Source organism: Neolamprologus multifasciatus, chromosome 9, assembly GCF_963576455.1.
Source record: "Neolamprologus multifasciatus chromosome 9, fNeoMul1.2, whole genome shotgun sequence".
NCBI classification, from domain to species: domain Eukaryota; kingdom Metazoa; phylum Chordata; class Actinopteri; order Cichliformes; family Cichlidae; genus Neolamprologus; species Neolamprologus multifasciatus.
In genome coordinates this window covers 24,318,549-24,340,982 of record NC_140447.1, presented here as the reverse complement: position 1 = coordinate 24,340,982, position 22,434 = coordinate 24,318,549, and the positions used below count along the sequence as shown (strand labels likewise).

The following is a 22,434-nucleotide window of genomic DNA, read 5'->3' as shown; positions in this document are numbered from 1 at the left end:
TCACCCTCCCACAAAAAACAGGTCAATCCTGCGCCGGCTGCACTTGAGCTGTAGGCTCCTTAGCATGAGTTAAAATGTTGCCCTTTAAAGTGAGTTTCTCCCTGTACAGTGATAACATGTCGATCCCGTTTCTGTCATTTAAGCCATCATGGAAAGACAGACAGAAGCTCAGACAGTAATGACAGGTAACTATAGAGGATGCTTTTGTGACGCAGTAGGAGCTTTTATAATTCAGTCAAAGCTCTTGTTGTAGTTGTGATTGCACGCGTATTTGCCATCAACTGCCACCCTGCCCTTCATACATTGTTGTCTGTTGTAATGTTCAAATCATGTTATTGTCACTGTTTGTTCTGTTTTATGAGTTTTCATTTATAATACTGTAATGTCATTTGATGCTGTCAGTGGTTATGATATTTACTGTAAATCAACTACGGGAGCTTAAAAGCTCACTTGAGTTCAGCATTACCTATCAGATAAATGATGCTTCCGTAAAGACACAGTGAAATAGGATTCCTGGAACTTGACCCTGGAACGTTTTCAGGGATTGAGCCTCTCACCTCCCGATTTATAGATGACGCGCTCTACCACCTGAGCAGCAGCTTAACCTGTAGAAAGGCCAATATTCAAAATTGTATAACACAGAATCCCATATATGAGGTGTACTTCATACCATGAAAAAATGTTAGAGCTTGAAAATAGAGGAAAACTAATTCATGCACATGAAGTAACAACCAACTTTTCTTAAAAGAGTTGGTGTCTGACAGTAACATCATGATGTGTTCTGCCTCACTTTCCCCAAAATAATTATTTTAATATTGATATTTTTGTTTACAGGCAGCATCCACAGCCTTCAGCTACACTCTTAAAACTGTATGTTGTTGAAATCATAATATAGTAACTAATATTTGACATGAACATTTGAGCGACCTAGCTTAAGTAGTTCTATAGCTCTTTGAAAATGGCACAGAAAGCTAAAATGTGACAGTTTTCCTATTAAAAGTGGATCATCTTGGAATTATTTAAGGATATCTGGGATGGTCAGGCTGGAAGCATGTGGTCAGCTGACATGGAATGACCGTTATGCATACAAACCACCAAATTACAAAATTACTTGAACCCCATCAACAACACGTAAGTATCAGGAAACATAAGAGTCATGTTGTCTTTCTAAAAGTTAAATAACAATAAAGCTAAAAGCTTGTTCAGTAAATTATGTTCAGCACTAAATTTGCTGGCTTCCTGATATCACTTGACAGTAAATGAACTGACTTGTGGTAATAAGATGATGTTGCAATTCCTACAATGGGTAATTGGAATCTTGTGGGATTATTTTATTCCCTTGTGCAGATTTAATCTCTTGAAAGACACATTTACTTAACTAGAGAAGATATGTTTACTAAACTTAAGTCACCCACTTCTGAAGTTTATCCTCCCTGTGGGACTATTTTCATTTTATTTTATCCCTCTCTGTGTCTACTCTTTCCTTGATGAAAATAGAAGATGCTTGAATAGAGACAGGTCCCTGAGGTTAGAGTCGTAGTCAGACCAGTGCGTCCCAGTAAAAGCTCCACTGTGAATGACCTTTCCTGGCCTCTGCAAAGTAGCAGGGCTTGCAGCACAAGTTCTAGAAGAATCTGCAAAATTTAACATTCATTTTTTCAGAGCATGCTCACTAAGAGATGTCATTGGTGTGTTCCAGGCATGAACGTATTCATACCAAAAAAGGAAGCCACATGAAGACACAGGACGCAGACGAGGTGGATGACCTCGCCACCCTTGAGGTTCTAGATGAGGTAAAAAAAAATTGAATTAGGCTTTTTCACAGAATTTCTTTTTTCCCCCTTCCTGGCTGCACAACATTAGATAACAAGTTAGAGTTAGGATGAAGTCACTGAATGCAGCAAACATTTTCTGGTGAAAGAAAAAAAACAACTGAGAATTGATGGGAGCTGAAAATCTCTGCCTGTTTTATTTTTCTCCTTGAAAGCATAGGTAGTTTCTATTGAGATACATTTATGAATTTACAGCAGAGTGCTCTGCTCTCTCTCTCTCTCTTTGCTGATAGAGTTAATGTAGCTCACCCAACAGCCTCTTTCTCTCAGTCTTTCACTTTCATCTATTTTTTAATTGCACTTTGGTGTTTAAGTGAAAGGATAACTTGTGCTGGCCTTCACAACCCACACCAAAAATAATGATAGATCAAGTACTGTTTTCTTAACTTACACACCCGTATGTACGCACAGATAAGTGGTATTAATAAAATATTAACTTGGTAATTACCTGCTAAGCCCAAACTGCTCTGTCCCAATCAAAATTGGAATCCTGGCACCGCACTTAGCTGGAATAAAATGGAAAAAATTATTTCTTTTATTTTTGCCCTTCTAGATGGTAACAAATACAACAGCTAAAATTTTCATGTACGATATGATGGAGAAAAAAAAATATTTGGTTTATTTGATAGATAGTGATTAATGCGTTTAAGTTCCAAATTGAGTTACAAAAGTATTTTACTTATAACAAGTCAGGTAAATTTAAAATATACACTGTAAAAAGCTGCCAACATGTTGTTCTAACATTAACCAAGAAAAGTCACCACATATTATTTCAATTCTGTTTAATTTAGTTTTATTTATATAGCACCAAACCACAACAGCAGTCACCTAAAGGCACTATATTTAGGGTAAAGACCCTACAGTAATAGAGAAAACCCGAACAATTAGATGGGCCCCTGCGAGCAAGTAACAGTGGGAAGGACAAACTCCCTTTTAACAGGAAGAAACCTCTGGCAGAACCAAGCTCAGGGAGGAGCATCTATCTGCCACAAAAACAAACAAAAACTCCAAAACGAACATGGCTTTGTTTCCTTTTGCAAAGGAACATTTTTTTATGATATGGGGTTTCTGTGTTTATTATATTCAATACTAATACTTTTATATTAAGATTAAAAGTAAAAAGTCCTCTTGTTGCATTGGACAAAATATATTGTCGTGCAATATAAAAAGTCGCTTGAGTGATTAAACGACTAGTTTAGAAATCATAATCAAAAATGAACATTGATTGGACGTTTACTGCATCTACTGTGATATATTTGTATTTAAGTGCTGTTGAAGGTACACTATGTCACATTATGACATTTAGCATCATTTTTCCTAATTACCCATTCTGGTCTTTCAAGAACCAAAACAAAACAAAGCAAAAATACACAGCAGCATCTTTGACAGAAAGAACATTTGGAACAATTTATCAAATCTGAGGGATGAACTGACATATTGAATGAGTTGCCAGCGGATATTTCCACCCATCCTTCAAGCTGAAATGGGCTGCTGGTTTGATGGAAACGTTGGCAGAAACTAAACTTCTGTGGGTTGTTGTTTTTTTTTTTTTAATATAAATATAGTTCTGACTGTCATTTAACAAGCATCTCATACTGATATTTATTGTCTTTGTTTATTTTTTTTTTTTTTCAGAACACTGTCGCAGATCAGCTTCAGAATCGCTATGGAAAAGATCAAATTTACACATATGTGGGAGACACCCTCATTGCAGTCAATCCTTTCCATAACATGGAGATATACACGCCTGAGGTCAGTGGAGATAAATAGACCTTTGTTTTATTTGGATCTGTGTTCTTTCCGTGTACATGCATCTCTACATTTGGTCAATAATGCAGTGAATGTAACCTGGCATAGCTCATTAGAGCCTCTGCAGTTCTTCAGTCTGCTGCATCCCATTTGGCTTCAAACAGCGCACACACATTTTCACAGATACTACCGCTGTTTTTCTGCCTCGTCCATAACTCAGTGGCTCTATTTTCCTTTCAATTATCAAGTTTTTGCCTCAAGTTTGTTGCTAATTTTTCATTTATGTCCTGAGAGAATATTACAAATCTGCTTTGTAAAATCATTAATTTAGTTTTCGAAAAATATCTATGTTGTTGTATTCATTACACTCTTGAGCACGTCTTTAACAAGCTTTTATCTTTTCTCCCTCTCTTCATAGCACACTAAGATGTACATAGGAGCTAAGCGTACAGCTAACCCACCACACATCTTCGCCGTGGCTGATACTGCCTACCAATCTATGGTGTCATACAATGCTGATCAGGTAATAAGCTCTTCAGTTATTACAAACTGGTTGAGTTTACTTGTTTAAGTGCTGTTCCACACGATGCCAGAGCAGCAGTTTGACAACACAGACACTAAAAAATACAGAAACCAGATACCAGGTAACAAAAGCAGGTTCTGTTTTTTTAAATTTTTTAAATTTATTTATTTTTTGCAGGGTTAGGGGGATTTTGTGTGTGATTTTGTGTGATGCTAATAATGCTAAATCTAGTTTGCTAGGATGGTTAGCATGGTGTGTCTAGTATTCGATATTGGAGAATTGGCAAGTGAATTAAGGCCTTTTGATTGGATCGTCTTTGGGGAAATTCAAGTACATCCTTTCTAAGAAAGAAAGTTTGCACAAGACTCTGAACAGTACTGTGAGAAATTAAGTTCACCCCACGATTCAATAGCTTGCAGAGCCAGTTGCTGTGGACGAACTTTAGCCCACTCTTCTTTACAGTGTTGTTTCAGTTCATTGAGGTTTGTGGGCATTCATTTATACACAGTTCGCTTAATATCCTGTTACAGCTTTGCAATCTGGTTCATTTCAAAAACTGATTATTTTCTTTTTCAGGCATTCTGTAGATTTGCTAGTGTGCTTGGGATCATTGTCTTGCAATATGATTTTATTGTTAATAAAGCTAATATAATATGCCTGTCCGATATGGACTCTGTATTTGAATTTTCTTTGTAAAAGAAAGCCAGTATGTTGATTCTCTCTCCACTGTCTGCATTCAGTGACATATTTTAGTGACAATGGTAGTTAAGCTGTTAATAACGTTATTAATATTATTCGTGTCTCAGCCTCAAAGCCTTTTTTGCTGACACCACAGGAGTCAGAGTGCATATACAATTAAATGTGACTCAAGTGACTTCTTGTGTGCAGTGTATTGTGATCAGTGGGGAAAGTGGAGCAGGGAAAACAGAGAGTGCTCATCTGCTGGTGCAGCAGCTAACGGTTCTCGGGAAGGTGAGTCATGAAATCCAACCAGCACAACGCTTGATCGTTTGGTAGATATTCTGTTAACGCAGTTTGAAGATCTTGTAATGGGTTCGTTGGTGCTGCAGTTAGTGCCAGTCATGATATGAAGGCTAACTAAACAGGAAATTTCATTTCTCTTTTTTGTATTCATATGAGCAGATTATGCAGGAGCTGCATGCTAAAAGATCTTTTGTTAAAAGGGTTGGCGTAATAAGCAAATGCTTCAGCCAATACCTTTTGATTAGCCTTGTCTCATGCTTTCTTGCTTTGTGGTAAATCTTTGTTCTGTCTTCACTGAGATATTTGAATGCTAATCAATAAAAACATATCACTCACTTATAGAAAGTGGTAGTGCTACTTGTCACAGTGTAACACTTTCTTTTTTTTTTTAATTAGTCCCCCAAACTAAAGTAGAATGATATTTTGTTTAGGCCAATAATAGGACGCTCCAGGAGAAGATCCTGCTGGTCAACAGCTTGGTGGAGGCATTTGGAAATGCCTGCACTGTCATCAATGACAACTCCAGCCGCTTCGGCAAGTACCTGGAAATGAAGTTCAACGGTGGTGGAACAGTGGTCGGAGCACAGATATCCGAGTATCTGCTGGAAAAATCCAGAGTTGTCCACCAGGCGATGTAAATATCACTTCCTGTTTCTTGTGTTGGTCTCGGTTTTAACAGTCAAATGAAGGTGACTGTTATCACCTTCATTTGAGAGTGCCATTCATAGAAAAATACAAATAATCTCTCTGTTCATTTTCTGAAAGAACATTGCCGTGAAGGTTATTGTTCTGCCCGCTTTCCGGATCAGCGGATAATAGATTGTCTCTTTTTCTTGCTCTCTTTCACATCTGCTTTTTCATTTGAAACTGGTGGCATTTGCTTTCACCTGCATTTCACTCGGTCCATCATTTCTTCTTATCGTGTGTCTGGGGAGCAGACCAGGTCAAGTGGAAGGGCTAGCTTATTTCCTGTTGGATCAAAGATTGTGGTCTTGCGTGTGTCTTTAAGGGAACTTCAAAGACACACTCAAGTACTGCATTGGAAAACAGACACACGTCAGAGAGGGCTCGATTAGGCCGTACATTGTATGAATATTTAGTCTGTTAATGGGTGTCGTATTTGGGTTAATAGAAAACAGGGTGAACTTATGAATAAATCTTTATTCACATGTTGCATGTTTTGTTACCCCTGCAAGATAATTTTCAATTGCTTCATTATGGGTATATTTTAATGACACACACACACCTGAAATGATTGTTGATGCTTTCCGATGGGATTTGGTGACAGTATCCTGAATCAAATTTAGTTTGATTATCCTGTTGAAACAAAAATGGTTATTTACTAATGGGTTTAGCAAAAGATTAGACAGGTTTTCCTTCACCATATTCATGATTAATATAAATTTAAGCTTAAATTTTATTCATAATAAACAACCAAAGGCATTCAGTGTTCATCATCATTCATCTATGCTTGTAATTTCTTTCATAAAGTTGATCCTGGACACTATTAACATGATGCAGGAGTAACACCAACATGGAGATATCAGATACACCAGGTTTTTAAAAAGCTGGAAACATGTTAACTAACTATTCCTGTGCATATTTTAGCATTGATCATGTTTATTTTTGTTATAAATTTTCTTAAGAAAACAAAACTGGAGTCATGTTAATCATGTGGCGAGAACATTTACCTAGCATGTCTCCTTTTCAAGAATTTGATTTCCAGTATATGTGCGCGTTTCCACAGGGGGGAGAGGAACTTCCACATCTTTTACTACATTTATGCTGGTCTAGCTGACAGGAAGAAGCTAGCCCACTACAAGCTCTCTGACAGCAAAACACCTAAGTAGGTTTGACATTCCTTAGCAATTTTCCCAAAACACTGTTATCTGCGTCCCATGCTGCAAACTCCCAACTTCCAGAGACCCCAGTGGTTCCTTTTTGTTTTGCAGGTATCTGTACCACGAGAACATTAAACTTGGGCCTGACATAGTGAACAACGCTTCCTACAAGGAGCAGTTTGATGCAGTCGAGCAGTGTTTCAAAGTCATTGGATTCACCCTGGAGGTATAAACTGATGTATTCATTACTGGGCCACAGGTTTAGCAGTATAACCTTGATCCCAGTGTTCACACTGACTTGTTCTCACTCGCCCCCATTAAAGTCACTCTATGTAAAAATAACATGTAAACAATCTTACTAGCTATAGCACCAGTATTGCTTCAGAATCAGTATGATCATGCCGGCCCTCTCGTCTTGTATATATGGCTTGTGATGGAACATAAAGCTGCAGGCACATGTAGGCAGTCAGTTCTTGACATTGTGAAAACCTAATGAGGCTCAAAGTACTGATTGCTCTTGGGATCTCCACATCAATAGTACTTATGTTATAATCACTTGGCAGTGCTATTTTACTGTGTCGTTTTGTCGTCCATGAAATGCACTTCAAGCTGATCCCTTAATATATGTGCTGCAGGTGAATTAGTGTTTTTTTTGTTTGTTTTTTCAAATCTGTATTGTTTGTAGATTTAAGATTTTAACAAACTGTGCCCTTTTTTGGTCTATTTGAACTGCTTTCATAGTTCAAAATAATAATTGAGCGACCTGTTCTCGGATTGGCTACTCCTCGCAAACAGAAGATTTAAACAGCAGGTGGGCGGAGCTTCTGTGCTCAAAGCTAGAGCTATGAGTCTGAGGTGACCATATTAGGGATAGTTGTCAAAGGAGCTTGCAAAGAAAAGCGTCTGGACTTCTTTAAGTTACTTGAAGACGTTTCACCTCTCATCCGAGAGGCTTCTTCAGTTCTAAGGTCAAATGGTGGAGAGTCCCAGATATAACCCTAGTGGGAGTGTCCCCCCACAGAGGGACAAAAGGACCCCCTGATGATCCTCTAATCGCCTGAGCCAAGGTGTGGAACTGGGTGTGGGTCCCAATCAGCCAGAGTTTCAGCTCATTGTGAAACCTGGCCCCACCTTATCATGCGAATTCCTGAGGTCAGATGGCCCAGGGTGTGAGTGGGCGTTAAGGCGTCTGGGAAGGGATCTCAAAACTGGATTATAGATGGCAGAGAGTTGGTGTCGTAAACCACCGCCTCTGTTCAAAGATGGTTGCTCACAGTGGACATAGATGGCTTCTTTCACTCCTCTTTCAAACCATCTGTCCTCTCTGTCCAAAATGTGAACATTGGCATCCTCGAAAGAGTGTCCTTTATCCTTAAGATGCAGATGGACAGCTGAATCTTGTCCTGTGGAGGTGGCTCTTCTGTGTTGTGCCATGCGCTTGTGAAGTGGCTGTTTGGTCTCTCCAATGTAGAGGTCTGGACATTCCTCGCTGCACTGTACGGCATACACCACATTGTTAAGTCTGTGTTTTGGCGTTTTGTCTTTCGGGTGAACCAGTTTTTGTCTGAGTGTGTTGCTGGGTCTGAAGTACACCGGGATGTCATGCTTGGAGAAAACCCTCCTGAGTTTCTCTGATACACCGGCTACATAGGGGATGACAATGTTGTTGCGCCTGTCCTTCTTATCCTCCCTCGCTGGTGTCTGATCTTCTTTTCTGTGCCTCTTTGCTGACTTTAAAAACGCCCATTTAGGATAGCCGCACGTTTTGAGTGCTTCCTTTACATGTGTGTGTTCTTTCTTTTTCCCTTCAGGCTTAGAGGGAACATGTTCTGCCCGGTGGTGTAGGGTCCTAATTACTCCAAGTTTGTGTTCCAGAGGGTGATGGGAGTCAAACAGGAGGTACTGGTCCGTGTGTGTGGGCTTCCGGTAAAATGAACAATGAACTCACCCGAAACTCTGGCTGATTGGGACGCACACCCAGTTCCACACCTTGGCTCAGGCGATTAGAGGATCATCAGGGGGTCCTTTTGTCCCTCTGTGGGGGGACACTCCCACTAGGGTTATATCTGGGACTCTCCACCATTTGACCTTAGAACTGAAGAAGCTTCTCGGATGAGAGGTGAAACGTCTTCAAGTAACTTAAAGAAGTCCAGACGCTTTTCTTTGCAAGCTCCTTTGACTACGATGACCTGGATGACTGAGAACCTTCACAGACATTAGGGATAGTTGCACACACTGATACATGTTTCCATACAAACTGTATTTGTTCTAATTTTTGCAGGAGCTCGGAAATGTTTACAGCACACTGGCTGCCATCCTCAACTCTGGGAACATTGAGTTTTCTCCAGTTGCCTCAGAGCACCAAACAGACAAGAGCAACATCTGCAACATGTCTGTCTTGGAGAACGGTAAGAAAAAAGAGAAAGAAGCACAGTGATTGATGACAGAAAACCAGATATGACTCTGAATTTCTTCTGCTACACCCCCTTCATCTGCCTCCCTCTTTTGCTAACCATCATTAACTCTGCAGGAGTCCTCCATGTTTAGATAAATACAGGAAATGATTTGGTTAAATCAATTACCCAAGACTGCGTTAGTACATAAAAATCATTAAGAAGCATACATTTGTAATGGTTAGATATTATAGTGCATGCTTTGCATTATATTTTCTGAATTCAAACACCTGTTCTGAATGGTAATTTAGAAAACAACATAGATGCGGCCTATTAATTGAATGAATATTCTCCTGCTCAGTCAGAATGAGGCTACATATTGCATAAGATGTGCTGCTTTGAGTAAACTCCACACTATAAATGCTAACTTTTATCCCCTTCCTTATCTCATGTCACCTCAGTGGGATCTCTGCTTCGTATCCGCTCAGACGAGCTGCAGGAAGCCCTGACCTCCCACTGTGTTGTGGCCCGCGGAGAGACGATCGTCAGACCCAACACAGTGGAAAAAGCGGTGGAGGTGAGGGACGCCATGGGTAAAGCTCTCTACAGCCGCCTCTTCAGCTGGATTGTCAACCGAATCAACGCGCTGCTGCGGCCTGACAGCCAAGGGTAAGATGGGGGGCAGAGAGTGTAACGGTGTGTTTGGTTGTCACGAATGAGGTCGTCTGACAAAGTTCCTGCTTTTGGATTAAAATAGATACACAACTAGATTCACTGCCAAGTCTTTAAAACTGCAGAATATACTTTAAAATCTACTTGCGTACATATTGCATCGAGTATATTCACTATACTCGTGAGCATCACTATACTGGTTTAAGTTGTAAAATAATTAATGAAGTGTCAAAACACAAAAAAAACTGTACATTTGAGATGTTAAAACCAACAGTTTAACAGTTTTATACGGAGCCCCTCTGATGACATGGTCCAAAAAATAAATAAATTGAGGCCACAAAATACTACTTTGTGCCCTCGAAACAGTATAACATGTCCACAAAATACTTATTTGTGGCCACGAAATACTATTTTGAGGGCACAAAATAGGTTTAATGTGCGCATGAAATGCTAATTTGTGGGCTGGACAGCTGCGTAGAGACATAAGCATAAGAGTAGGCTAAACCTATACATCATGGACAGAGACAGTATGATTGAATTTTATTTTAGGCTGGGAATGAGCTACAAATGCATTTTGAAAAGCCTGGCAATGCAAGGAACCATTATTACGGAGAGACATTTAAACAGGATATTGAGAGCTTAGTTGCTTTACAGACGTTGGGATAGATTTTATTGTCAACCAACTGCAAGGGCCTGGGAAAGATCACGGTTATCGGTCAAGTGTTTCGTGCCCACAAATTAGCATTTCGTGCGCGTGTTATACCTATTTCGTGCCCTCGAAATAGTATTTCGTGGGCACAATTTATTTATTTTTTGGACCATGTCATCAGAGGGGTTCCATAGTTTTAAACATAAAAAGACAATAAATTCTTTCTAACGTTTAAATGATGTCTGTCTACTAACATCCTCTCAGCTGAAGTGCTAAAAATTGCACTTCCGCTAATGGCCACTAGAGGCTCATTCTAGAAGCCTCTAGAGCATAGGTGTCAAACTCTGGCCCACGGGCCAAATTTGGCCCGCAGCCTAATTACATTTGGCCGGCGAAGCCATACAGAATTAATATTATAGCTGGCCTGCCAGTATTATACAGTGCATGTACTGCTAATACTACAATTCCCAGAATGCTCTGTTGGTGTTTTGGCACGTCAGTCATGACAGGACCCATTAGCACCCTCTCCTCTGTTGACCATAGTCATAGCAACCATGCAAATACTGCCATGCTACCTATCCCAAAATGGCAAAAAGAAAGGCAGAAAACAGGAGCTTTCTGGACAGGTGGGAGAATATAATGAAAATTTGATAAATGATAAAATGATAAAAATTTAATTCAGAAGGCTGCAAATACATTTTTTATTTAAGAAATGAATTCCACTGATATGTTATTTAATTGGAATTTTGATTTTGCTTTTGATTTTGATTTTGCATGTGTGCAATATTAAGTTATATATACGTTTATGTAAGTTATATATATTGTTTAGTATTAAGCTTTGCTTGTTCCATATTCAGTTTTTCAGCAAAACTTGTTTGAGTCCATAAGAAAAGATTCCTTGTTATATTTGAAGGAAGATTTTTTTTCAATGAATATTAATGTTAGCCCGCGACTTTGATCCAGTTTTGAATTTTGGCCCACTGTATATTTGAGTTTGACACCCCTGCTCTAGAGTCATACACTCCATGCGCAGTTTTCAAGCAGAAATAAACATTTCTGCAGCCTGCTACAAAATTCTCTTTTGCTATTTCTAGCTAATTTACACCTTTATGACAGATGTATGTTGGTAAATTAAAAAAAAAAAAACTCAAATAATAAAATATTTTAAGGCTTTAAATTTTACTTTTTACATTATTTCGTCCATTTTGAATTATTTTCTCAAAGGTCTGAATGAGTAAGTTAAAATTTCGACAAAAAATAATCTGAAATTTTGACTTGCTGTATGGATGGGAAAAAAATCAGTGGCAGATAAGCTTCCAACTAAATATCCAAGACCTTTTGCTTTTTACACAAGTAAGAACATAACTTAAAAATAAGAAAAGTATGTGAGTGCTCAGCAAGAGTAGAGAAGTGCAAAATAAGAACCAGTCCACTTACCATTTAAGTGGCAAGCTACCAGAACAACATAGCCATCCCTAGCACCACACGGTTAGCTATTCTATAAATTCATTTAAAGATTTAACATTTTATCCTCGTCTTCTCCAGAGAGGACGACAAGGGCCTTAACATCGGCATCTTGGACATATTTGGTTTTGAAAACTTCAAGAAGAACTCCTTCGAGCAGCTCTGCATCAACATTGCCAACGAGCAGATCCAGTTTTACTTCAACCAGCACATCTTTGCGTGGGAACAGGTAAAGTTCAGCCCACGAACCTCACACCAGCATGCCCGCCAGCCTGTCACTGGATTCAAATAACACTTTCTCAGAACGTGAATCCCTCCTGAACAGCTCTCTGTGTGCAGTTTTCACCTTGGTTCTAACTCATTTCCATCTAAATTGAGATAACATGTCATCGTTTGTCAGTCTGCATTTTAAAAGAGATGGCAAGGGTAAAATATGCTGCCGTTTTTATTCATGGCAGAATGAGGTTCTCTGTTCTCCCCTCGTGCAGTCTCGTGAGAGGGTTTTGCCTTTGGGGGGGGTCAGAGAATGGTTTGCCAATGTTAAATGATTTGGAGTCACCCATTGGGAGGTGTTATAAATCATTCTAAACGAGGGTCAATTAGGAGTTGAAGACACTTAGTGCTGGACTTAAATTCACTCTTGGGTATTGTTGGAACCAGGCCCAGAAATATATTGTCCTATGCAGCCATCATATGTATATCCAGAGCATAAGGGAAATGTACGGTGCTGTGAGATTGATAGTTCTACATAAATAAGGCAGAATTAAAGGATTGCTGTATGGTAAGGTTTTATCAGCAGTGCATTTACTCCGCTGCCCTCATGTTTTCATGTATGTTTATGCGTGTGGTTGCATATTGTCCCAATCTATCTGCATCCATGCAGATTTTTTTTCTGCTTTACTTCATTTTCTTCACAGTGGCACTTCATGCTCGAATAAGCAGATTGATTTGTTATTGTTTGTTCCCATTTTGACTTGTTCTCCGTGGAGTAGAAGTCCCTGCTGATGTTGCTGAGTCATAGTAGCAGCTCTGAGTCAGCCTGATGTGATCAGGTTTGCTCACTTTGCCCTGCAGATCAGATTCATCAGAGTCGAGTTAAGAGGAGATAAAAGACAACAAATCAACATCGTTGATTTAATATCGTCCTGTCCATAAACAGCTGCTTTGGGACAATTTATGTAGGTAAATTTCTAGACGCTTTTATTTTGAAAGGTCAAGCCTTTGTGAACGCTAAAGCGTGAAGAAATAAAACCAAGGATATAAAACTGTACTGCTGTTTAATGGATCTTAAAGTGCATTTGATATTGTAAGACAAGATTTCACTCATGCAGAAATATGGCTTTATTATTAAGGCAGCAGCATTAATAGCATCTTAGTATCAAGGAGATCAAGGAGTAATGACTATTGACCATGTATAGTAACCCAGTCCTAAAGGCTGTCCTGTAACAGTGAATATGTGTCATTAACCAGAGACCAGAAAAGCTACAGTGTCTTGCTAGGATTAGGAGATTAACCTTGGAATTAATTTGATATTTAGAGCCAACTGGAGAGATCAGTATTCCATGAAAGGTTATTCTCTTGTTCATGATTCATTCTAACATGTTATCATATATTAGGGTTAGCTAAAGGAATCCCAAACACACAAAGAAGTTGATTTGACATCTTATTTGGACCTTTTTATTTGGTAACATTGAAATCGATTGAAATTCAGGCTTTCCTCAAGCTGTTGGAAGGTGTTTTGACCCACGAAAGGAGTCCATTAAAGACATTACATCACGAGAGCTTATTTCCACTCCTGTGCAGGATGAGTACCTGAATGAAGAAGTTGATGCCCGGATGATCGAGTACGAGGACAACCGGCCACTCCTGGACCTGTTCTTGCAGAAGCCCATGGGGATGCTGTCACTTCTGGATGAAGAGAGCCGCTTCCCGCAGGCCACTGACCAGACACTCGTAGGTGAGCTGCTCAGATTTCAATAGAGAAATGTTTGTTTTATTTGCTTTATTATTTATGTTATCATGTTTTGAGTTTGGTAACCTCGGTAACCACAACATCCTGTTAGTGCAGGGGCTGATTACATATGAGGTGTTAATGTAAATTTTCTCCAACTATACACTCTGATATTTTGCTTTGTCCCAGAGCAAGATAACAAGTGTGGTTGAGTTGTGGTGATCATTTAGGTTGTGGCTCCAAAACGATGACCACACAGTGACAGATGTTTAAAGTTGGCTGCTGTGACTGTTTCACGATCAAATATAGCTTGCAACAAAATTGTGATATATATCAGAAATTTAGGTTGACCCTCTCACAAGCCTGGCTGCTGCTGTGCCCTACATATACTATACTATAGATTTATAAGATATTTATATAATATTATAACTTGAATCTAGGGTGTGTAGGGACCTTCGGATGGCCTTGGGTGTTTGGATAATTAACTCATGCAGTCTGATATTTTAGAGAAATTTGAAGGTAATCTCAAGACAAAAAGCTTCTGGAGGCCAATGAGGGTTGACCTGGGCTTTGGGATTCACCACTATGCTGGAAAGGTAATTTAACATTTAATTCTAATCATAAACTGAAGCTGTTTGACATTTGCTATTCATATCTTTCTTTATACCTCTCTACCAAACCTTAAGGTGATTTACAATGCCGCGGGCTTCTTGGCCAAGAACAGAGAAACCCTTCCAGCTGACATTATCCTGCTGCTGCGGTCGTCGGAGAATGAGCTCATTCGCAAACTTGTCACTCATCCCCTCACCAGAACAGGTGAAGCAGACACAACCGCTCTTTGTGAATGAAGTTAAAATCAAGTTAAGAAAGAAAGGTAGAAGGTGAAAAGCTCTAACTTTTGCTTTAATTATTTGAAAACAATGCAGAAGCACTTAAAATAAAATGACAGGCCATTCTTAGCCTGTTTAGCTTCGTCCTCTCGTCTGGCAGACGTGTTTTGTAATAAGCAGTATTCTTTACCAGCATGCATTCTTTGTCAGCAATGTCAAAATCTAATCACAGAAATAATAATCTGCTTATTGCTCTTTAAAAGCATTTTTAAAGGGGCTGTTTTTAGCAGTGATGCTTCATAACCTGACGTCACGTTCACTGACCTGATCAGCAGTAACTCTCAGCATGACAGCAGCCTACTGTTTAGACTTAAAGTAACCTCAGTAATTATCCCACCTGATTAAAATAACGTGCACTGCTCTGTTTCTTCAGATGGTTTCTGGATGTGTGACTAAGTCTCTTTTCTCTGTTGAGGGCAGTTTGTTCACTGACTCGCTCTCTAATCCACTATTCATTTCACAGGCAACCTTGCCCACACCAAGGGTAAAGGCATAAACACAATGCGGAGCCCACGGACCCCGACACGCACCATCACCCTCGCCAAGGTACTTACAGCACTGTCTGCATTATCACTGTATTATCTCCCACGTAAAGAACTTCCTCTGAAAAGTTGTTCAATTTATTTTCTCCATATTACTCTCACTACTCCAGTCGTGACCTGCTGCTGAATTAAAGTTCAGATACTTGCGTCTACTGTGTTTTTCATTCAGTCTCTCTCTGTTTTTACCCAACTGTAATTACTGCTTATTTTATTTATTTTCTCACCTTTCTTTCGTTTTTCTTTTTCCCTTTCGCTGCATTTCTGTTTCAAAAGATGGGAGTGCTAAGTTTATACAGTTCTTTTTCTTTTAGCGAGGTAATAAAGATGTGTGTATAACTATACCCTTTCCTCACTCTAGATATTCTTATAACAACCAATCCCGATATAGTGGCCTGTAGCTTGGTTTGAGATAGTTACAGTTAAAGTTACTTAGTTCAACAAAGTGAAAAGCGACCTATTATGCATTTCCTTATTTTCTATTTGATATACTTTGATATACACAAGTAACATAACTATCATATAGTTATAAATAGTATATAAATAGTATATATATAGTATATATATATATATATATATATATATATATATATATATGTGTGTGTGTGTATATATATATATATATATATATATATATATATATATATATATATGTGTGTATATGTATGTGTATATACAAGACTTTTAACCTGCAGAATGGCCTCCTCTGGATGTGCAAACAACACCTCCGTGCCTCCTGTGTTAACAAAATAGTAGTTCCATTAACTAAAACCAGAACTGAAAGCTAATCAACGTGTTTGGGGTTTTTAAAAGATTAAAAATGCACAGTAATCAGTTTTAAAACAAAGATATGATGATATTATTGGTTTGGGTTAGGACCGGAGATAAATGTTAATGTTAGTTTGTTCCCTGATTTTTGGTGCCCACTTGTAATATAAATTGGATTGCAGATAGGGGGCAGGGTTTAATAAGAATATTTTCTTCTTCTTTGATAGAAAGTGTGGTTGGTTTGTTTGAATTGTTGTACCAAGTGTGAAATAAATAAATAAATGAAAATGAAAATGAAAATGAAAATGAAATGAAATGAAATATTTTATATGTCATCATATACAACTTTGCATAGCTCCTCATGTTTAACATGACAAAAGTTCTAAAGTATCAGTTCAGCATGAGCCCCTAATGAGCCAAAAGCTTGTTATGATGCCAAGGAGAGCAGGTATCCCTAATGTGGTTATCTCAGGCACACAGCTCTGTCTGAACAGAGGCCCCGCCTACCTGCTGTTGAAATACTGTGTTTGTGAGAGGCAGCCAATCAGATGATAGTTGGCTTAAAGGAAGAGGGAAAAGAGCTGAAGCAGAGAGTGATTTGACGGGAATCACTCAAAGCTATTTTAATGGACTCCAAGCATAAAAATATAAAGCTGGAAATGAGCATAAAAGGTCTACTTAAAAGTATTTTCCTGCATTAAGTCTCTGTGCAGATCATTATGTGTATTTGCAGCCTTGCTTTGCAAAATACTAAATGCACCTAAAAACATCCCTTACTTCCTTCTGATGTATCACTTATGTTGTGCTAATACTAGACTTGTTCATATATCACTGTGGTGGATTTGCGTTTATAGCACCATGCCTAATTCTGCTAAGCAATTTCAGAAAAATGGCTTACATAGTCAATCCATTTTTTTAAAATGCTTTTAAAACAGTGTTAAAACTTTAAATTTTGCACTCCAAGCATTCCGTAATCAGCCTGACTCTTTCAGGTGCCAGTATCCAAATAAAACTCCTCTTGGCAACTCAATTGCGTTGCTTTACGTGCCGGTGTGAATTAGTTTAGATTGCAGCCGTACACCATTGCTAAATGTAAGCCTCAAAGCCATTTGCTCACCTAAAACCAATCGACAGCGGCTACATTTACAAGAACTGTTTGATTAGTTCTTGAATTTATTTCCATTCATCTGCATATTTTAGGGAAAAAGCTCATCAAAGGTTTTGCTCTTGAGAAGCCATGATGAGCGATTTAAATGCTAAAAAACAGCATTAGGCTGATGGCGTGCTATAAAGGTGGTCTTCTCCCCATTGTGTTTGTGTTGAGAATTAGATGTAGAGCTTATTAAAATGTTACCAAATATGTGGTAAAGGACAATTAAGTGGGGTTTTTTTTATTTTTATTTAGCTGTCTTTTTTGGGGGGGTTGTTTGTTTTGTTTTTTTCTAAGCAGTTTTTAAGCATTGAGTCATTGACATGTGACTGATTTGAGTGTAACACTGTTGTATATAAGTAGACCATATTCTTGATTTGGCACTACTTGTTTATCCACTTTATGCGTCTCTTTTGCAGCGTTCTCTGGAATTAAAGCCTGCAAAAAAATTCTTGCTTGATGTAAGCAAATGAAAACGGTGATTGGGGGTTTTTCAAAAACACAATCAAATGTTTGGAGTAAAATTTGCACAGGAGAAAAAAGATAAACCGCATACATGTGTCATTATTTAGTCAGATATCCATATTGTACAAGCAGAAAATATAGAGAGTAGTATTATAATATATACCCGGTATTATTGGCCTTTTTGATATGTTTTATGGGTTTTTTTGGTTTTTTTAGCCAGGTGACTCTGGAGACATGCCTTGCCACCCTAGAGAAACCACCAACATGAGAACACAGACAGTGGCCTCCTACTTCAGAGTAAGATTTGAACATTTTTTTTATTATTTTATTTTATTTGCTTGGATCAGTTATTTGGGAGGTTTTTAGAGAGAGCCACAAATTAACAAACAAATACCGGTGTACTCAGTAGTTCACATACACTCATCATGAGCATGATTTCATAGTAATTTTGAGCTTGTGTGTGTTTTGTTTCCAGGGTGGAATGATTGTACAGCAAAGATCTTAAAGATTTATGCATTTATTTTGAATTTTCTACACAGGGTCAGAATTATAAATACAAACATAGAAATTATACATACAAACTCAGATATATAGATACTCTTTTAGGGCCAGGGGCTGGATAACCACCATCTACCATTATAGAATTGTACCATAAATTTCTAGCTGGTTTTCTTTGAGTGCCTTCTCTCACCAGAGACATTATAACTACCATATATTTACCACAACTACCCCTAATCTTCTTCTTCTGCTCCTTCTAGTACTCTTTGATGGACCTTCTGTCCAAGATGGTGGCAGGTCAGCCTCACTTTGTGCGCTGCATCAAGCCTAACAACGATCGCCATGCCAACAAGTTTGACCGTGAAAAGGTTCTGGTCCAGCTTCGATACACTGGTGTTCTGGAGACTGCCAAGATCAGACGCCAGGGTTACTCTCACCGCATCCTGTTTGCTAACTTCATTAAGAGGTCAGTGGTGAAAAGCAGAGCTTATGAAGTGATTACAAAATCAGCGTGTAGACCCTTGATATTAGTGTCCAGATAATTACATTGATTGCTGCAGGTACTACTTATTGGCTTACCATGCTAACGAGGAGCCCGCTGCGACTCCAGAAACATGTGCTGCAATACTGGAGAAGGCCAAGCTGGAAAACTGGGCTATGGGAAAGACAAAGGTAAGGAGAGATTTAATTTGGTGTTCACTGTTGTTTGTCACTGTTTGGTTAAGTTGAGGCAAGAAATTAAAATAAATTTTCCACCTTTTTATTGTTGCATCCCTTCATGTTCCAGCAGGAATCTCAAACATACGGAACAAACATCCAAATGTAGCACATTGAGTTCAGAGTTGTGCTGATTTTTTTGAGTCTCCTTTGCCAGAGGCCAATTTAAAACTTCAATACTAAATAAAGCTTTTTTCCACACGTTATGGTCATAAATAGATTCAAATCAAGTTAATAAAGGACTCCAGATGAAGGCTCATACACCCAAACCATTTAGGTTAAACAAGGCATGAAAATAAAAGAATGTGCTTCTGATTTTTTTTTTTTTTTTTTTTAAATCTATAACCAAAGAGCATTTCAAAGATCATCATCATCTAATTTCATAGATTTGAGTGAACAACAGTGATTATCCCACAACTGTAAAAGGCTGATGGGGTGTGGTCGTCACCCTGCCAAGCGGTCAGGTGGTTGGGTGGCATGGACCCTCAAGTTTCTGTATTGAAATAGTTCGAGAACAAAGCAACATAAGATTTTGACATTTATACCATAGATGAATCTCCGTGACCTCTTTCTCAAGGTTATGGTCAAAGGTCAGGTTTTCATCCAGTATGTACAGCTCCTGAAAATCTTGGAGTTTGAATCCTGATGACGTGATCTCAAGGTCAGAGGTCAGATTTTCAAATTTATACCTTAGGTGCATTAACTAGGAGGCTAAGGGGTAGCACTGACAGCTGCCAGTATTTTTACATACTCTGATTACCTAGGGTTAGGGTAAATATTAATGCAAACTGAAGCCAGTTTAGTGAAGGCTACTTTCTTTGTAATGCTTTATCTTCTGCTGCTTTATGGATTAGCATTCATTTATTACTTTTCTAATCTTGATAACAACTTAAAACACTTGAGACTCATATGCATTCATATTGCACTGACGCGCACATGCAAATGCCACATAAAAAGGTACCTTAAATTGTTGAACCCAGAAATCTCCTGCTGTGAAAGAACAATAACTTCTGCACTGTTGTGCCTGAAAAGGGAATCCAACAGTGCTTGCGTGATTCTGCATTTGAGGCTAAACCTACAGTGTTAAGTTTGTATTTGAATAACTAACAGTTGTTTTTATCTCTCTGGGCTTAGGTGTTTCTCAAGTATTACCACGTTGAACATCTGAATCTGATGGTACAGCAGACAACACAGCGAATCATCCTGGTCCAGGCTTGTGTTCGAGGCTGGCTTGGAGCCAAGCGGTACCGGCGGATATTAAAAGAGCGAGAACAAAGTGCCCTGGTGCTGCAGTCAGGTTAGTAAACTGTGCACGCTAGTTGTGTACCACAATGTCAACAAGTTATAGAGGAGGCATAGAATTTTTTTTTTTTTTTTTGTGCTGCAGCATACAGAGGCCATCAAGCTCGGAAGAGGGTAGCTGATGAGAAAAGCAAAGTAAAGTTGGAGGCCTTCATCATCCAGTTTCAGGCTGGTAGGAGTCTGATATTAAATTAGTTACATTATCTATATGTGGTGCGTATTATATTGGCTTACCCTTGTTCCATTTTCTTCTTCAGTTTGCCGAGGCTATCTCGCAAAAAAGAGCTACAAAGAGATGGTAGATGAGAAGAATAAAGCGGCAACCAAGATTCAGGCTCGCTACAGAGGGCATAAAGAAAGGAAGAGCTTTAAAAGAAAGCTGTAAGAGAGATATGCACAAAGCAGCAGTGAAATGTTTTTTTTTTTCTTTTCTTCTTTTTAACATAAATGTGTCTATTTTGCTTCCAGGGAAGCCAGAGAGAAAGAGAAAGCAGAGACTGCTTCGAAAGAAAATGAGGAACAGATAGCAAAACCAGAAAATGATGCAAAGAACGAGGAGGAGGAAACTAAAGCTGCAGTGGTTCTTCAAAGCAACTATAGGGGCTACAAAGAGAGAAAAAAGTTTAAGGAGAGAAAAAAGACGATGGCTGGAGCAGAGCTGGAATTGCCAAATGCAACAGCGGAAGAGGGACAGGAAAAAGATGTCCAAGAGTTGGCTAACAAAGAAGGAGAAGGTGAAAAGTCAGCTGATAAACAAGAGGAGAATGAGGAAGATGAAGAAAGTACTTATAAAGCAGAGGAGAATGATGACAGTGATAATACTCAGGTGCCAGAAGATGAGCACACAGAAGTGGCAGAGGAAGCACTGATTCAGGATGTTGAGGCTAAAAAAGAAGAGCAGGAGGATGGTGGACAGAAAAAAACTGCAGGTGAGGAAGCTGCTGATTTAGAAGAGGAAACCAAGGCAGCCACTGTTCTCCAGAGTAACTTCAGGGGTTACAAAGAGCGGAAGAAATTAGAGGAAGAAGGCAAAATCCCAGCTAGGAAACAGAAAGCAAAAAGTCCTGCAGGGGACGAAGTGCTGGAAAAGGAACCAGGTAGTGACGAGGCAGAAAAAGAAGCCTCGACAACAGCTGAAAATGCAGATGAGACCAAAGCGGCTGTAGTGCTTCAGAGCAATTTCAGAGGCCACAAGGAGCGCAAACGACTCGAAGAGGAGGGAAAGCTTCCCAAGAAAAGGCAGAAGGAGAATGATGTTCCTCCAGAGCCTCCAAAGGAGGAAGAGACAGAGGAATCTCTTCCAGAACCCCAGGAGAACACTTCTAGTGAGAACCGAGAAGGGCTGGATGAAGAGAAAGCAGCTACTGTCATCCAGAGTAACTTCAGAGGCCACCGGGACCGAAAGAAAATGAAAGCTGAGAGGGAAGCGCAATTGAGAGCTAAGGAGGAATCTGGGACTCCAACTGATGCAGAACAGGAGGAGGCTGTGGACATCACTGATGTGGTAATTGAACGTAAAGATGAGACAGACGTTGAAAAACAAAGACTGGAGGAAGAACACGCTGCAGTGAAGATCCAGAGTAACTTCAGAGGGTACAAGGACAGGAAGAACCTGAAGGCCAACAAGGAAGCTGCACAGAAAGAGACAAGAAGGCTGGAGAGCTTCTCCAGACAGGTTATAGCCTCAAACAGATTTTATTGAAAACTCACTATCTTGTCATTTTCTCACCAGTCTTATGTTCTTTTTCCTTCTAATCTATCCAACAGATCGCAAAGACGTCTGAGGACTTTCTGACTCTGCAGCAGAAGCTGAATGAGATCATCCAGGCCCATCAATCAGACCCTGAGAACAATGGCATGTTGTTTGTGAGAGGAAACGCAATCAATGGTAGCTTCACTCCCCAGCGTCGCCATTCAAGTAAGATAAGTGAGGTTGGCTAGGTGAAAAACAGATTATAAAGCAATAAAAACAATTCATAATGCTGTCATGGATTGACCCAAAGTTAATTTGAAGTTCTGGTTCAGCTTTTGATGCACTGGACCTTTA

The 22,434-nt window shown here is 39.2% G+C and overlaps 1 protein-coding gene across 8 annotated transcripts in view; it reads left to right on the top strand.

Annotated features, from left to right (window-relative positions):
- myo3a (myosin IIIA) overlaps nt 1-22,434 on the top strand; it is a 67,810-nt gene that overhangs the window by 31,223 nt on the left and 14,153 nt on the right. For 2 of the 8 annotated variants that reach the window (XM_085173555.1, XM_085173553.1), the window contains exons 10-34: nt 144-185; nt 1,700-1,793; nt 3,468-3,584; nt 4,000-4,104; nt 4,993-5,076; nt 5,520-5,722; nt 6,836-6,934; nt 7,041-7,155; nt 9,211-9,337; nt 9,784-9,991; nt 12,189-12,336; nt 13,911-14,064; nt 14,566-14,654; nt 14,745-14,874; nt 15,412-15,494; nt 15,764-15,805; nt 17,825-17,866; nt 18,087-18,167; nt 18,629-18,834; nt 18,929-19,040; nt 20,220-20,382; nt 20,473-20,559; nt 20,645-20,768; nt 20,856-22,062; nt 22,155-22,305. In XM_085173555.1, the coding sequence (XP_085029681.1) occupies nt 144-185; nt 1,700-1,793; nt 3,468-3,584; nt 4,000-4,104; nt 4,993-5,076; nt 5,520-5,722; nt 6,836-6,934; nt 7,041-7,155; nt 9,211-9,337; nt 9,784-9,991; nt 12,189-12,336; nt 13,911-14,064; nt 14,566-14,654; nt 14,745-14,874; nt 15,412-15,494; nt 15,764-15,805; nt 17,825-17,866; nt 18,087-18,167; nt 18,629-18,834; nt 18,929-19,040; nt 20,220-20,382; nt 20,473-20,559; nt 20,645-20,768; nt 20,856-22,062; nt 22,155-22,305 (4,013 nt within the window). The other 6 variants (XM_085173561.1, XM_085173557.1, XM_085173556.1 and 3 more) reach the window with 6 other exon arrangements.